The sequence below is a fragment of the Peromyscus californicus genome, unplaced genomic scaffold (assembly GCF_007827085.1).
Source record: "Peromyscus californicus insignis strain IS unplaced genomic scaffold, ASM782708v3 Scaffold_4__1_contigs__length_199733344, whole genome shotgun sequence".
Classification (NCBI taxonomy): domain Eukaryota; kingdom Metazoa; phylum Chordata; class Mammalia; order Rodentia; family Cricetidae; genus Peromyscus; species Peromyscus californicus.
In genome coordinates this window covers 149,702,955-149,718,205 of record NW_026294562.1, presented here as the reverse complement: position 1 = coordinate 149,718,205, position 15,251 = coordinate 149,702,955, and the positions used below count along the sequence as shown (strand labels likewise).

General features: G+C 53.8%; 1 protein-coding gene across 1 annotated transcript in view; it reads right to left on the bottom strand.

The window, feature by feature from the left end:
• The window catches only part of Otog (otogelin), a 74,487-nt gene that overhangs the window by 13,264 nt on the left and 45,972 nt on the right, over positions 1-15,251 (bottom strand). The window contains 16 exon segments of the mRNA XM_052713155.1: positions 114-215; positions 517-624; positions 726-830; positions 1,345-1,557; positions 1,762-1,956; positions 3,231-3,369; positions 3,531-3,751; positions 6,431-6,614; positions 9,156-9,245; positions 9,923-10,068; positions 10,302-10,470; positions 11,080-11,865; positions 11,867-12,825; positions 13,251-13,330; positions 14,225-14,342; positions 14,904-15,182. Of these exon segments, the coding sequence (XP_052569115.1) occupies positions 114-215; positions 517-624; positions 726-830; positions 1,345-1,557; positions 1,762-1,956; positions 3,231-3,369; positions 3,531-3,751; positions 6,431-6,614; positions 9,156-9,245; positions 9,923-10,068; positions 10,302-10,470; positions 11,080-11,865; positions 11,867-12,825; positions 13,251-13,330; positions 14,225-14,342; positions 14,904-15,182 (3,894 nt within the window).

Below are 15,251 nucleotides of genomic sequence, written 5' to 3'. Positions count from 1 at the left end.
CTTTACAAATGCTCAGGCAGGACCCAGCCAGCACTGGTCAGGCGGGGCACCTCCCAGCTCCCGTTTATACCCCTACAGTGTACCCAGACACCCTTTTCACACGTGGGACTCACCACACTGATACAGAGGGCAGCAGAGCTCCGTGGTATTCTTGTGCACAGTGAGTGCCTCTCCTTCCTGGCACTCGGGGATAGGATCTGGACACTCGCCACAGCCTGTGGGGATGGAAGGGTCACCATGGTCATAGAAGTTCCTCTCATAGTGAGGGGGCAGGGCACCTAACCAGCCCAAAGCAGCATTTTGGGGTCCCAGGTATCTTGGCATCAGAACCTATGTGTTCTTCTATGTCGACCCACAGTCTGGCACTGAAAACACACTGATTTCTTGTGCTCAGTGAGCTGGCGATAACACAGGACCCATTTTTCTTTGTCCCACGTTGTTTTCTGGGTAACGGCTTCATCCTTCTCCCTCTACCCCTCTCATTCAAATACCCCAGCCTTTCTCACAGCCACCCACCGCAGAAGTAGGAGGTACAGCAGGAGTCCCCTAGGCGACCGGCAATTAAGACCTGGTCCTGGCGACAGGTGGGGACCTGCTCAGCCTCACATAGACCAGGGTCACACTCTGAGGAAAGGAGAGAAAAGGCAAGCTCCATCCAGGACCCAGAACCCGGAGCACAGCCCCGGCTTCTCAGGCCCACCCACTCTCCTGTCCCAACCTCTTACCGCAGCTGTAGCTGGGACAGCAGGAGTCCTCCTGGAAGTGGGTGATGAGACTGTGGCCAGGGCGGCAGGTGGGAGCGAGGCCCTCGCACAGAGTCTGGTTACACACTAGGCAGCGGACCACACAACCTGTCACCTGGAGGTCGGCGTCCTCACTGCCCGCCAGTCCCACTGGCCACCTGGACACGTGGGCTCCTTACACACTCTTCCCCGCCCCCACTCCTAGATGGCTGCAGAGTCTTGGACACTGCAGAGCAATGGACACTCCTCCAGGTGTCCTGTGGGCCTGTGTTAGCATCCGCACACCAAGATGGGTGCCAAGAGCCGCCCAGCAGCCTCACATTACAGAAGAACCAGCCATGGCGCAGCCTGGGATAGTGATTTATGGAGTGAGTCTACAGGGGGAGGAGCGTTAGAGGGTGCCGGTCCCAGACCTCCGTCCACTCCATACCAACCAACTCCAGCGTCTATCCTTGCCCCCGCAAAGCCTGGTTCTTATTCCCCCACCCACCCATGAACATCCCAAAAGACGCTTTAATTTTCCAGCCCGTCATGGCAATTTTCCAGATACAACAGGCACACTGGAACCTGTTGCTAGCTTATAGTCGAGAGGCAGGCTCACCGCATACACTCCCCAGGCAGCAGGGGTCCTCTGTGGGCTGTAACAGGATCACTTCTCCAAAGCGGGGGCAGCTCTCAGGCCGGGGACCAGGGCAGTCCAGGTCCACGGGTATGATGGTGTCTAAGGCCCGGCACTGCTGCTGGCAGCAGCCACTGAGGGAACTGTTCCAGGTCTCCCCCAGGGCACGCGGCACCCCTGTGCTGTCGGTGCAGGCTGCGGTGGGGGCATGCAGGGGCGCAGGGGACTAAGGACCAGACTGTGTCAATGCGAGGACCCCTCTCACCTAAACATGAACCGCCCCAAGGCAGACCTGGAAGGATGCAAAGTGGCCTCTGCCACAGTCTGCCCGCAGCAAAGGAGGCCCTAGCATGAGACCGGGGGGCTTGGGGGACCCGTCTGGGGAGGGCAGGGACCTACCACACTTGTCCTCAGGGATGCAGAGTGCAGAGTGGCGCCGGTGCAGGATGGTACCCTCTGAGCACACGCAGCCTTCACCCAGCACTTGGCACTGCTCGGGGTCCAGCGGGCCCAGTAACCCATCCTGGCAAGTTTCAGGGGGTTCACAAGCCGCTACACACGCCTGGTAGGTAGAGTCACTGGAGCACAGGAAGGCTGTAGGGGTAAAATGGGCATCAGGCCTACTCTAGTTCCCAGCAGGGGTCCCTGCTGAGGGCAGCAAGAGTGGGGAGGGGTGAGGAGGGGGAGCACAGAGTATCTATCTTGCCTCAGCAGTGCCTAAGTCTGGGGCTTAACGCTGGACCTCCTTCCTCTAGATCTGGAGTCATCAAAGGACCGCTCCCTAGCCCAAATGCTGCTAATTGTCTTCTTTACAAATAAAGTTTTATTAGAACACAGACGTGCCCATTCATTTGTGTAAATGTTGTTAGTGTTGGGTTTGTTTTTGTTCTGTTGCTGCTGCTGCTGAGTCAGGGTCTCATGACTGAGGCAAAATCAGTCCTGGCTCAGCCTTCCAAGTACTAGGACTACAGGTGCCAACCATCACACCCCATTCCTTTATATCTGGTCTTTATCTGTCTCCACACTGCAAGGGTAGAACACAGTCCTCCAGACAGAGACCATGTGGCTCACAAAGACACACTATTCACTATCCGGCCCCTTGAAAAAGTTTGCCAACCCCTGGCTTTAGATCGGTGTGTTCCAGCGGTCCTGACTGGAGACAGTGGGTGTGGGGTTATGGCCCATACACACAAGCCTGCTGGGCAGAGTCCCAACCCACACCAAATGGACCTCTGATGGGACCCAGTGCTTTTCTAAGTCCCTGTGTGACCAGCTGGGTTGGAAATCGCTGCTAAAAAAATTTTACTACACATGATACATACTGTATTTTGTATTTTGTTGCATTTTTTAAATGCTGGTGTTGCTCTCTTCAAATTGGCTTTATATCCTCTGTATCAGGATCCACAGTTTGAAAAACACTATATGTTTTAAGTCTTTTCCTTTTCATCTGTCATGTATAGATATGACCTTCCCAGGAGCTGTCCCCAGCAGTTCTGGAATTCAAAATGTTCTACCCCTGTTTGACCCACCTCTAACAGCACGGAGGTGAGGATCAAACATTACTGTCCCCCGTTGTATGGAGAAATGACTCAAATTAAAAACAACAAATTAAAATAAAATTATGGCTTGTTCATTAATACAAAGATAGCAGAAGAATTTGCTCGTGAGCTAATATCAAATATGCTGTGTGTAACATAAAATTTAAATACAAATGTAAACTATTTAGAAGCTCATGAATATAATTAATGAGTGGAGAAATGACCAAGCTTGGGAGAGCCTTGACCTCAAGTGGCTCTGGGAGCCCCTTCACACACTCACGGAATGGGAACAAGAGGACCACAGAGGAAGGTGCCCGGACCCCCACTCACGGCAGTAGTCGGAGCCCCGCCACTCAATGCACACATGGAACTTGTGGCACATAGCCACGTAGACAGTAAGTGCCACACAGGGCTGCTGCACATACTTGGTGTCCCGGATCCACAGCTCACAGAACGACTCTGGGGAGACCTGGACAAATGTATTAGGCAGTGCTGCCCATCCTGGCGCCCCACATTCCAGGACCCCGTTGTGCCTGCCCCTCCCGGAAGAGCACGGCATCTCTGCAGGTGGCTGCTACCCTCCCCAGCCCGGCAAGCCTCCCCATGCTGCTGCACTCCACGGGCACCTACAAAGTGGTGGCAGTCACTGAAAGTGCGGTTGGACACCATGCGGAGGCAAGGCGAACAGTCGGCTGTGGCGCAACTGTCTGGGCGGAAGCGGGTCTGACCCTCTGAGGTCAAGGAGCTGGGCACTTGCCAGCTGTCCAGAAAGGGAGCAGGGTCCTCTGCCTCACCCACCACAGAGCCATCCTTCAGGGTGAGGTCGTTGGCTGCATCTCCATCACAGACACCTGAAAGGGGCACAATGGTCCTAATAGGTACAAAGAACACCGTCACCCCGGGGCCTCGGTGCTCACTCCGGGCAGTCATCAGCCGGTTCTGAAAGGGGTCACTGCCACCTGCCATGTGACAGATGAGGAAAGTGAGGCACAGGGAGCCAGGGCGCATGCTGTGTAGGAAAGTGCACACCAAAAATGTTTAGTGGTAAAGGACACAGTGTTTTGAACTTACTTTAAAATAGTTCAGGGATACATGAAAACATGGCTATGCACATATGTATACTACATATACATATGTACTGTATGTGTGTCTGTGAGAGAGAGAGAGAAGCAAAATGTGAGCAGCAGTTCCATCTAAGTAAAAGGGAATCCTTTATTCTGCTTTTCAATCTCTATGTCTGACACATCGGAATGAAAAGCTATCCCCTAAGAACCTGCTCCAGTGGAGGCTGCGAGCTAACCCTAACGGCTGTCTCCTTCCCTTTCTGGAATCAGCCATCCGTTGGTCCCAGACTCTCTTGCATTTGGATGTGAACGTGTGACCGAGGCCCAGCCAATGGAGTGTGAGTTAAGGTGATGAGCACCTACTCCCTGGTCCATAGATCCTACCGTCGTTCCTCTGCAGAGTTGGAAGCTCCCCCTGGACATTAAGGAGCTCTAAGAAGGAAGGAATCTGGGGCGTGAATTGTCACTAGTCATTTGGGAAATCATGCTCTCAGGAAATACACTTCTGGTATCTTGGGCACTGAGGTGAGGGCAAGGCTGTGGTTTATCTTCTCACGTGACGTGCTTCCCACGCCATCCCTCCCCTCCAGGTGTGCCCTCAGGTCCAGATGCGTGTTCTTCTGCCTGTGGTTTTGTTGGTGCTACGCTTCCTGCCTGCAATGCTTTCGCGAATGTCCTTCACCCCAGAGAGCCTCCCGTCCAGCTAGCCACGACCTTCCTAGCTCTGTGCAACAGCTACTGCCTTGTGGTAATGAGTCACAGAAGATTTCAGCCGAGTGCCAAGGGGTCTTCTTTTCCGGGTCTCTCTGATCTCAACACTCCCTCTGTTGCCTAGCAGGGGGCCCAGTGCATGTGTCAGAGGACAGTTTGGATAAAACAGACATGTGAATGATCTGATTTCTGCTCTGACATCTCCAACCACCACTCCCGCAAACATAAAGCGTTACTTGAGGCAAACTTCTTTGATTTAATTAATTTTCTTGATAGTGACATTTTAGGTCTGGGTTTTGAATCACCAAGGGGTATCTCAAAGGTATCCCAGGGAGAACATGGTTTGCCTGGATCCTGACATCTTTGCCAGAGATAAACAGAATATGGTAGAAGATAAAGGTGTGGTGGTGATGATTGTGGTGTTAGCGGTGGTGGTGGTGGAGGTGGTGGTGGTGGAGGTGGAGGTGGTGGTGGTGATGGTGGTGGTGGTGGTGGTGGTAGTGGTGGTGGTGGAGGAGGAGATGATGGTAGTGGAGGTGATGGTGTTGGAGGTGGTGGAGGTGGTGGTGATGGTGGTGGTGGAGGTGATGGTGGTGGTGGTGGTGGTGGTGGTGGTGGTGGTGGAGGTGATGGTGGTGGTGGTGGTGGTGGTGGTGGTGGTGGTGGTGTGGTGGTGATGGTGGTGGTGGTGGTGGTGGTGGTGGAGGTGATGGTGGTGGTGGTGGTGGTGGTGGTGGTGGTGTGGTGGTGGTGGTGTGGTGGTGTGGTGGTGGTGGTGGTGATGGTGGTGGTGTGGTGGTGGTGGTGGTGGTGGTGGTGGTGGTGGTGGTGGTGTGGTGGTGTGGTGGTGGTGGTGGAGGTGGTAGTGGTGGTGGTGGTGATGGTGGTGGTGTGGTGGTGGTGGTGGTGGTGGTGGTGTGGTGGTGGTGGTGTGGTGGTGTGGTGGTGGTGGTGGTGGTGGTGTGGTGGTGTGGTGGTGGTGGTGGTGGTGGTGTGGTGGTGATGGTGGTGGTGTGGTGGTGGTGGTGTGGTGGTGGTGGTGGTGGTACAGAAAAGCAAAGAGGTTTTGGTAGCAAGAATGGAAGCTCCATAGAACAGAACTTCATCTGTTTTGCCTCCCAGGGGCTGGCACTTAAAGGAAGGAGAGAGACCATGCCCGTCACCCACCAGCACAGTCACAGCAGCCTGCCATGAAGTGGCTGTTCAGGGAGCAGCCACCTGCACCCAGGCTCTTCCTGCCCTCAGGTTCCTAGTCAGCACTTGGTCTTTAGAGAGTTCTGTCTGCAGCCGTGCTCGGTCTGGAAACCCCTAGCTGTGCATGTCACGGCATCTCTGCCCTGTGCCGTCAGACAGCCACTTGACCTTTAACCCCCCCGCTTGTCTCTGGTTCAGTGAAGGGGCCACTTCCCAGGACTGTTGTGTGGGTGACCTGGAGTAAATAATCCTAATGAGTGCAAGTGTCTGGCGAAGGGCCCCAGCACATGCAGACAGGAAGGATCATCTGGCATTAGGAAGCCATCTGAGATGCTGACAGACAAACCTGGCTGAAGCGACCATTGGCGAGGAAACCCTGCGCTATTCCCTGCTGATGGCCTCAGCCCCAGACAGACATGAGGCCTTCTTGCACTGGCAATTCCGTTGGTCCCACCTCTGGTCTGACACCCTGTCCCAACATATCCTGATCCAAGGGAACCTTCCTGGTGCCAGAGAGGAACCAGGGAAGCACCGCCCTCCCCCAGCTGGGTCCCACCTCACCACACAGGCCACGGCCCTGGGCCTTGCTGGCTTTGCTGGCTTCCAGGATCATGAGTCCTGAGCTGTGGAGCCACTGGATCTGGATGTGTGAGGGTGTCCGGATGATGTACATGTGGCCTGTATCCTCAATTCGGAACCCATATCTGCTCACTGGCGGCCACACAGCCTGAGAGTCCACAGTCACCTTAAGGCATAAGGAGTTAGGAGTACTGGTCATATCTGTCTGTGCCCCCACATACTTGCCCACTTATGTATCCACTTATCTATCCATCCACCTGCTGATCTATCCACACATCCATCCACCTGTCTGTCCACCTACCTACCCACCCACCCACCTATCTTTTCATTATCTTTCTGTCCATCAGTCCTTCTGATAAACACTTTCTAGGCACCTCCTATGTGCCAGGCTGTTTGGGGCACATGCATCCAAGGCATAGTCCAACAGAACATGGGAGAATTCTGAAAATATTTTACAGGCAAAATCCAATAAAACCAGAACTGTAAGAGCAGGAGGCGGGCTGCATCTCACTGCCCACATAAACACGAATTCCCATCCTTTCTAAACACCTCCTTATTCACTGGCTCTGCTCAGATAGTTTCTCCTGGGAGATTTTCTCTACAGCCTTGGAGGTTAGGTACTGCCTCCCTGGTATCAGCTCTCTTCTGCGCTGACCTTCAAGGAGGATGTAGCTCTTGCCTAGTTAAGGTTACCACTAGAGTATGGTTTTCTTCAGGGCAGGAACTGTGTCTGATTTTTTGAATTTCCAGCACTTGCCTTTGGCCTTGGCATCGTTTAGGGGCTCAATCAATGTCTGTTAAATAGTCAGCACACCCCAGTTCTCACAAACACTCAAGGCTATAGCTTCTATTACAAACAGACAAGGTTAAAAGTGTATGTAACGCCGAGTGAGAGTTAAGTGTTGTGCTATAAAACTAAAAGAGAGAAAAGATTAAGATTATAAAATATTTATTATGATTTACCACCCTCCCTTCAGGAATAGACTATTTTATTAATCCTTCCACAAATTACCCAGCATGTGAATTACCGAGCTATAGGAAGGAAAACTTCAGTTCAGGAGCTAGAAAACTGTGACTTTGGGAAGGTCCCCAACTCTGATACCTCAAGCCTTCCTTGTACTGCCAAAGGCTTGAACTCCAGGTTATGAGTGTGACCATCCATATCTGAAGCCCAGGCCCCTGGAGTTCTACAGGCCTAAACTGTTCTATAAAGAATAATCATTTAAAAGTCTCTCAAGAAAGACGAGCCCAGGACTGGACAGATTCATGGCCAAACTCTGCCAGAACTTTAAAGAATTAATGCCAATGCTTCTCAAACTATTCCAGAAAACAGAGAGGGAAAGAATGCTACCAAACTCATCTTACAAAGCCAATATTACTCTCATGCCAAGTTGGCTAAAGAACATGACAAAATACAAAACAAAACTATAGACCAATCTCCCTCATGACACAAAAATCCCTCAACAAAGTACTTGCAAACTAATTCAACTATACAATCAACATATCCTATACCAGGATCGATTGGTTTCATTTCACAAGTGCAAAGATGATTCAATGTGTACAAGTTAATAAATGTAATGCAGTGCATAAAGAGACTCACGGGGACAAATCACATGATCACCTCAATGGATGCAGAAAAGGCCTGTGACAAAGTCCAGCATCTTCTAGTGATACAGGCCTAGGAGAAACTAGGAATAGGAAGAATGTACCTCAACACAATGATGACTAGACAGTAAGCCCATAGGCCACATTGTATTCAATGGAGGGAGAAAATAAAAGCGTTCCCTCTAAACTTAGGGACAGACAAGGGTGTCCACACCCTCAGCTCTTATTCAGTTCAGTGTTCGGTTGTATCCAGGGCAACAAGGCTAGAGAACGAAACACAAGCAATGGAAACAAGAAGGTAAGCACAAACCACATTATCCCTCCTCGCAGATAATATAATCTCATATCCAAAATACCCCAAAGGTTTCACCAGGAAGTTCTGGGGCCTGACATTTCAACCACGTAGCAGGAAAGCAATCTCATTTTCAACAGCCTCGAAAAAAAGCAGAAATACACTTAACCAAGAATGTGACTATATCGACAATGAAAAACTTAAGCATCAAGGAAAGAAATTGAAGATAGAATGGAAAGAACATCCACACGTACAGATTTGCAGGATTAATTTTGTGAAAATGGTTATATTACCAAAAACAATCTGTAGATTTGGTACAATTCTTATGAAAATTCTGTCTTTACGGAAAGAGAAATTCAAATGGAAGCACAAAGGTCTCTGTATGGCCCAAACAATCCTGAGACTAGAGAGCCATCCTGGAGGCTCCATGGTACCCAACTACGAGTCATACTCAGAGCCATAGTGGAAAAGAAAGAAAGAAAGAAAGAAAGAAAGAAAGAAAGAAAGAAAGAGAAAGAAAGAAAGAAAGAAAGAAAGAAAGAAAGAAAGAAAGAAGAGAGAAAGAGAGAGAGAGAGAGAGAGAGAGAGAGAGAGAGAGAGAGAGAGAGAGAAAGAAAGAAAGAAAGAAAGAAATAATGAATGAATGGAAAAACAGAAAGCAAACAAACCTGCCACAAAGGACTAGAACGGAGGACCCAGAAAGGAACACACAGCTGCAGCCACCTCATTTGTGACAGACGTTTAAAAGACACATTGAAGAGAAGATAGTTCCTTCAGCAGATGGCACGGAGTACACTTTGATGTACTCACCTTCCTGTTGAAGCGGTCGATGGTGACATGATGGGCCAAATGAGTCACATTCAATACAACCAGACAGAATGGGGGCCAGTTCAGGTGTCCCTGCAGAAAGCCCAGCCTCATCAGTCCAGGGCCCCACCCCCCAAGTTCCCCTCCAACTGTGTGAGTAAAGGAAATGTGCACATTTGCAGGCCTGAGTAGATGCTACATAGAATCCTACCTGACCTCCTGTGAGCCCATTGAGGGGTAGGAGGGAGGAAGAGAAGAGGAAGGAGGAGGGAGGGGGAGGGAGGGGGAGAAGGGGAGGGAGGGAGGGAAAAAAGAGGAAGGGAGAGTGCTTCCTCTATCCACTTGCTCCCAGGGTTATCCCAGCAAGCCCCTGCAGCTGGCACCTATGACCACAGACTGCCACCTTAGAATGGCTCCCCGACTCACAGACTGCCACCTTAGAATGGCTCCCCGACTCCTCCATACTCGGTGTCAACTCCAGGGAGTCTAGAAAGCTACGGGGGACTAGGAACAGCGCAGGTCCCAAGAAGGGCCAGGAGGTGGCACACTCCGCTCCACTTGTCCCCCCAGTCACCTGGCCTGATAAGGGGAGATCAGCTACCATTCCAGGAACCTCCTGGAAGGCAGAGAGAGAAAGGTGCCGCCTTGGCCCTCCCCAGGACCTACCCTAACTTCCGGCATTCCTTGAACTCCAGCTTACTACCCAATCTCCCCTCTCCGCCCAGTTCAGCTCTCAGGTCCTGGCAGGGAGAAAAGCATGGGGCATTTACCAGGTTGGCACTCTTACAATCCAGGACATGGACGGAGATGATTTCATCCGGGCTCTGGCTGAGGATATAGATGGCCTCCTTGAACAGGGCCACATGGCTGCCATCGAAGGTTACAAAGCTCAGGTCCGGGAAGACTGAGCATCGGCCTGGAAGCGGGGCAGGGAAGAACAAGCATATGGCTCCAAGGCCACCTAGGAAGACGGGCGGGTGGGTGAGTCAGAGATTCGGCGGACTGGAGAGTCCCTGGGGTCACAAGGGTAGGAGCCACAGCTAGACGAGATTTCCCGTGGAAGTGTGAGCGAGAAGACAGACTGGGGAAGAGGCATGCTGGGGTAGAGGAGAGAGGAGGGCGGAGACTCGGGCAGACTCCGTAACTCACAGGCACATTCCCAGAGTGGGCAGCAGCGGTCCCCGCCCACTCGCACAGCGAGGCCTAGGACTCCACAGTGAGGGCGTGCAGCGCCCTGAGGACAGTGCTGGGACCGGTTCACACGTATCAGCTGGCCCTCTAGGCAAATGTGCCGGATGCAGTCTTGTTCGGCGATGGGCTGTGGCGCAAAGTGGAGTGTCAACATGAGTGCCCCTCAGAGTTTACGGTATTACCTGCCTCAGCCCTTCCGGAACAAGCCAGATTCTAGCAGGGCAGGCGACCTTGAGGTAAAAACTAGGGAACTGATGCCCTGGATAGCCCGTTCCAACAGTCAACTTGAAACAACCAAGAATCACTTGGGAAGAGAGTCTCAGTGAGGGGTTGTCTGGGTCAGGCTGGACTGTGGGTGGGTCGGTCGTGGGTTGTTTTAATCGTCTTAATGGATGTGGGAGGCCCAGCTTGACCGTGGGCAGCACCATTCCTCAGGTTTGAGCCCCGGACTGTGTAAGTGTAGAGAAAGCTGGCTGAGTAGCAAGCATGCATGCCCAATGGGGCCCTGGACCCAAACAGGTGGGGTGGGCCCTGCTGTGGTTTCAGGGGTCCAGGGAGACCTGGGGAATTTTGAAGTACCAGGAGCTTGAGATAGGGATAAGCAGGGTCAGGGACACTAACGCCATCTTGCAGCAGAGCACAGCCCCATACTGTGAGGCCCATCTTAGTGGCAGGGAGAAGGGCAGGTCTTGGGGAAAGGATTCACAACCATTGAAGAAGCTGACAAGTCACTCACCACACAGGTGGCAGAAATGTTCACGTCGACCTCCATCGATCCCTCTGCTAAGCTCTGGGCTGGAGCTGAGCGCCCTGACTGCTCCGTGGTAGCCTGCCTCACTAGATCCTCTTGGGGCTGGAGGCCTGCTGGGGTCCCATGGGCTTCTGCCAGCTGAGGCAGCAGAACCAGTGAGCTCTCCCGGGAGGCCGTCCTGGCTGATACCTGGCTTAGGGAGTAGGATGTGGACACCAGTGGCACTGTGACAGCCCGGGGGCCCTCCGCCTCTGTCACCAAGGGAGTAACAGTATGGCTCACTCTGGCTGTGAGTTCTGTGAACCCACCCTGGGCAGAGCCAGAGATGAAGGTGGGTGGAGTTACTTTCTTAGATAGGATGGCTGCTTTAGGGGTGGTGCTCTTCTGTGGGGCCACAGACACTGTGGGGGGCACCCCAGCAGTCACCGCTGAGGCTCCAGAGCTTGGCAATGTGGCTCCCAGAGTTAAGTCTGGAGCCACAGCTGTTACTTGGGGTTCCATAGGGCTAGGTGACTGTGCCTGGTCCTCCACAGCAGACATGAGAGGCACTGACAGACTGAGTGTGTGAGCAGGTGGCGTCACTGTCGTGGCCACGGCCGGAGTGGTGGCCTGCCGCTGAGGTGGAGGGGTGGTGATAGAGGCTGGGGGGCCTGGTGTGGCCACTGGGGCAGATGTGCCCGCTTTAGCCAAGGGCAGGCTGGTGTCAAGAGGCAGGCCAGAGAGGAGCTGGGGTGGCCGAGTTGACTCTAGAGAAACTAAAGCTGTGGCCCCCCAGTCTGTGAGCATCCGTGAATGGGCTGCCAGCAGCCAGGGTTCCTAGGGACAGCGCTGGAGGCCCAGGGGCTGTGGTGGAGTGCTGGGCTGGATGAGGCAAGTCGATGGGGACTGAGCTTGGGTGTGAGGACACTGGCAGCCTTATAGGCTGGCTGTGCCCAGGTTCTCCCTTCTCTGTAGCTGGCAAGACCTCCAAGCCCGTGGTGACGAGGGGACTGCCCGGAACCCTCTGTGCTGTGCTCACAGCCAGGGTGTGGCTGGAACTGGAAGTTACTGTCACTGTCTTCTTATCTGTGACCTTAGTTACTGCAGTTGTCGGGTGGGATCCCAGGGCGGTGGGGGGCCTGGAAGTTGCTCCAGGGGAAGCCACAGGTCTGGAAGAGGGGCTTGGTAGCCAAGAGGGCTGTAGGGGTGTAGTCCTAACAGGAAAGGAGTCACGACTTAGGACTGTCACCGCTCTGGTCGTGAGTGGGAAGCGAGGTACAGGGGGTGACCGGGAGGAGGCCGTGGTGTTGGGACTCCCTGCAAAGGTCGCGGTCACTTTGGTTGTCTCTGCTGTACCAGATACGGTGCCAGATGTGGGTGTCTGTGGAGAACTTAAGAGGGAGGATGAGGACCCTGGGAGGTGAGGAGTGGCTAGGAGGCTGGCAGCCCCTTCCTCTCTGGCTAGGGCCTCTGTGTGGTGAGCAGGAAGGTTAGATGCTGTAAGCCCCAGTGGGGGGTGCAGTGTGGGTTGGGTGGGGCCTGGAGACAGCACTGGCCCCTCGGGGGCAGCCGTTGGTGGGTTGGGGGCTGAAGTCAGCGGGGCTCCTGGGACAAGGGCAGGCCCGTGGGTGGGGGCACTGGGAGGCCCCTGTGGGAGCTGCTGCTTGTCCCTGGGGGTGGGTAGCACTTGACCAGGTGCCAGGGTCTCATTGCCAAGCGCCTCCGTGGGACCCTGCAGGGCTGGCTCCACACCTGGGGCAGACAGGAGAAGAGGCTCCTAAGGAGGGTGACTGCCCCTAGCGTCCTCAGGGGGCAGGCCTGAGGGAGGGGGCTGGAGGACTAGTACTCTAAGCAGTGGGGCAAGCGTGGCTTCTGATGACAGACAGCCAAGGTCTTTGTCCACAGAAGCCAGCAAGGCTGGACTCTGTCCATCTTTTTGCTAAGCCTGGCTCCCCTGTGCAGTCAGCATAAGACCCCAAGCAAGACCTCCAACCCTCCCTTTTCCTTTTCCTGAAATGAGGACCGGACAAAGCCTCGCCTGCTCTGAAGCTCTTTCCTTCTAGAGCTCTGTGCTGACCCGGCTGCCCTAGGAGCTGGGACCCTGAGCCCCATTTCCCAGAACCCCCCTGGAGACTTGAAGGAGTCGGGAGGAGGAAGGAGAACACCAGACCGCTTACAGTCTTCCAAATAGACACATCTCTGTGTGACTTCATCGAGGACCTTAGGAGTGGGGCACACAGGGACACAGCCTTCTACCCTAAGGACAGAGCAGGGAGCTGGTCGGTGATCAGAACACAGTGCTGGCCTCCCTCTTCTGCCTGGGTAGCACACAGGCCCCACCCTTCCTATGGCATGTGCGTGTGTACACGCTTGTCACGCACACTCTCATGTAAAGCTCTATAGAAACCGAGTCACACGTGTGTACAGTAGCACCCGGCCCATACTCTTGTTCCCCGGCCAACAGGGAGACACGCGTGAGCAAGCGTGGCTACGTGCACACCTGTGCATATGCTCGGGCTCTCCACATAGGCCCACGATCACACAGCCCACAGGCTCTTTCCAAGGCTATAAAAAGCCAAGATGTACACATATTGCATACACACATACGCATCCATGTGGATGCCCACAAATATCAGCTTACACACCCCCATGATATTTTTTTCAGCCACCCCCAGGTGCATATAATCAGCTCACACAGGTGTGTGAATATAGCTGAGTACAGCCCATACATACTGAATACATAAAAACACAAGATTCAGCTATATACATACACGTCACGGGCCAGTATACAATCTGAGTATGTGACATTTATATATGGCACACATACGCTGTTGTGATCTGAATGCGAACCCGAATGCGAACCCTCCGCCATGGGTTTGCCGTCATGCCTTCGCACAACAATGGCTGGATCCCTTCTTAAACTGTGACCACAAGCCAACCCTTCCTCCCTGAGGCTGCTCTTGTCACAGCCGTGAGAAAAATAACTAAGACACACACACAAAATAGATTCCCCTGACACACACAGCCCTATACTCACCTTAGTACACACCCCTACACACACCCACACAGGCGTGTCTACACACATGCTCACAGTGCGCTCAGACTCTGTTTCACAGGCGTTGACTCCATGCCCACTGCCCCCTGGCCTTACCTGGGCACATCCTGGCAGCTGGCTGCCCATGGGTCCCGGCAGGTTTGGAAGCAGGGGCTGGCACAGGCATCATAGTGCCACTCGCAGATGGGGTAGGCGGCCCCCAAGGGCTTGGCATCTGGAAAGACAGTCCCCTCCAAGTCGCTGGGCTGAGAGACTGAACACCAGACCCACCCGGAATTACCCCAGCTCAGCCCGTGCCTCCCCTGCCCTGCAATGAGGACAAGTGACTATGGGTAGAACAGGAGTTAAGAAGCTGAGATCCTGCTGGCTTCTCGGCCTGGTGCCCCTACGGGTACACTTTAAACTCTGGGGGCCGGTACGTGTCCTAAGGCAGGAAACAGGGAGCTGAGCGCTCCATGAACCTCCCCCAGGCTCAGCTTCCCGCTCACTTCCACACAGGCCACGTATTTCTACACTATGCAAGTGGCCTGTGGCAGCAGGCAGGAACCAGGAAGTTGGCTAGGTCTCAACCCACCCCGCCACCACTCCCTAATCTGCCAATATGGACATCAGATCACCTCCCATTCCAGGGGTAGCCACCAGGGAGCACCCCTCCCCTCTCCAAAAGGATGAGGATTCTGTTCCTTGGGGACACGCGGAAGGGAAGAGGTCAGGAAAAGCAGCTGAGTGAGGCAGACGCCCCAGACTTAAGAGCAACGGCAGGGCAGACATTTACCCAGAAGGCGGAAGAGCGCACCGCCACGAAATGCCTCTGTGTGCTCGTATGTCCGCAGAGCCAGCTTAAGGCCTGATGAGTGGAGGAAGGAACCAGGCTTTGCCAGGGACTCCAGAGCCACCAGGCCAGCCTGCCATGTCCCCCGGTGCAGGGAGAAGGAGGCGTGCTGTTGGAAGGCTTCACCACCCTGCCACTTAGTCATCCCTAGAGACCCGTCGGCTGTGGTGTGCAGGAAGAAGTTGGGTCTGTCCGCCGCCTCCAGGGACACGATATCAGGGTCTGCAGAACCACGGGAGTTAGGTCAGTGTACACAGAGAACCAGATCTGGGGGGGGGGGGGGGACGCAGC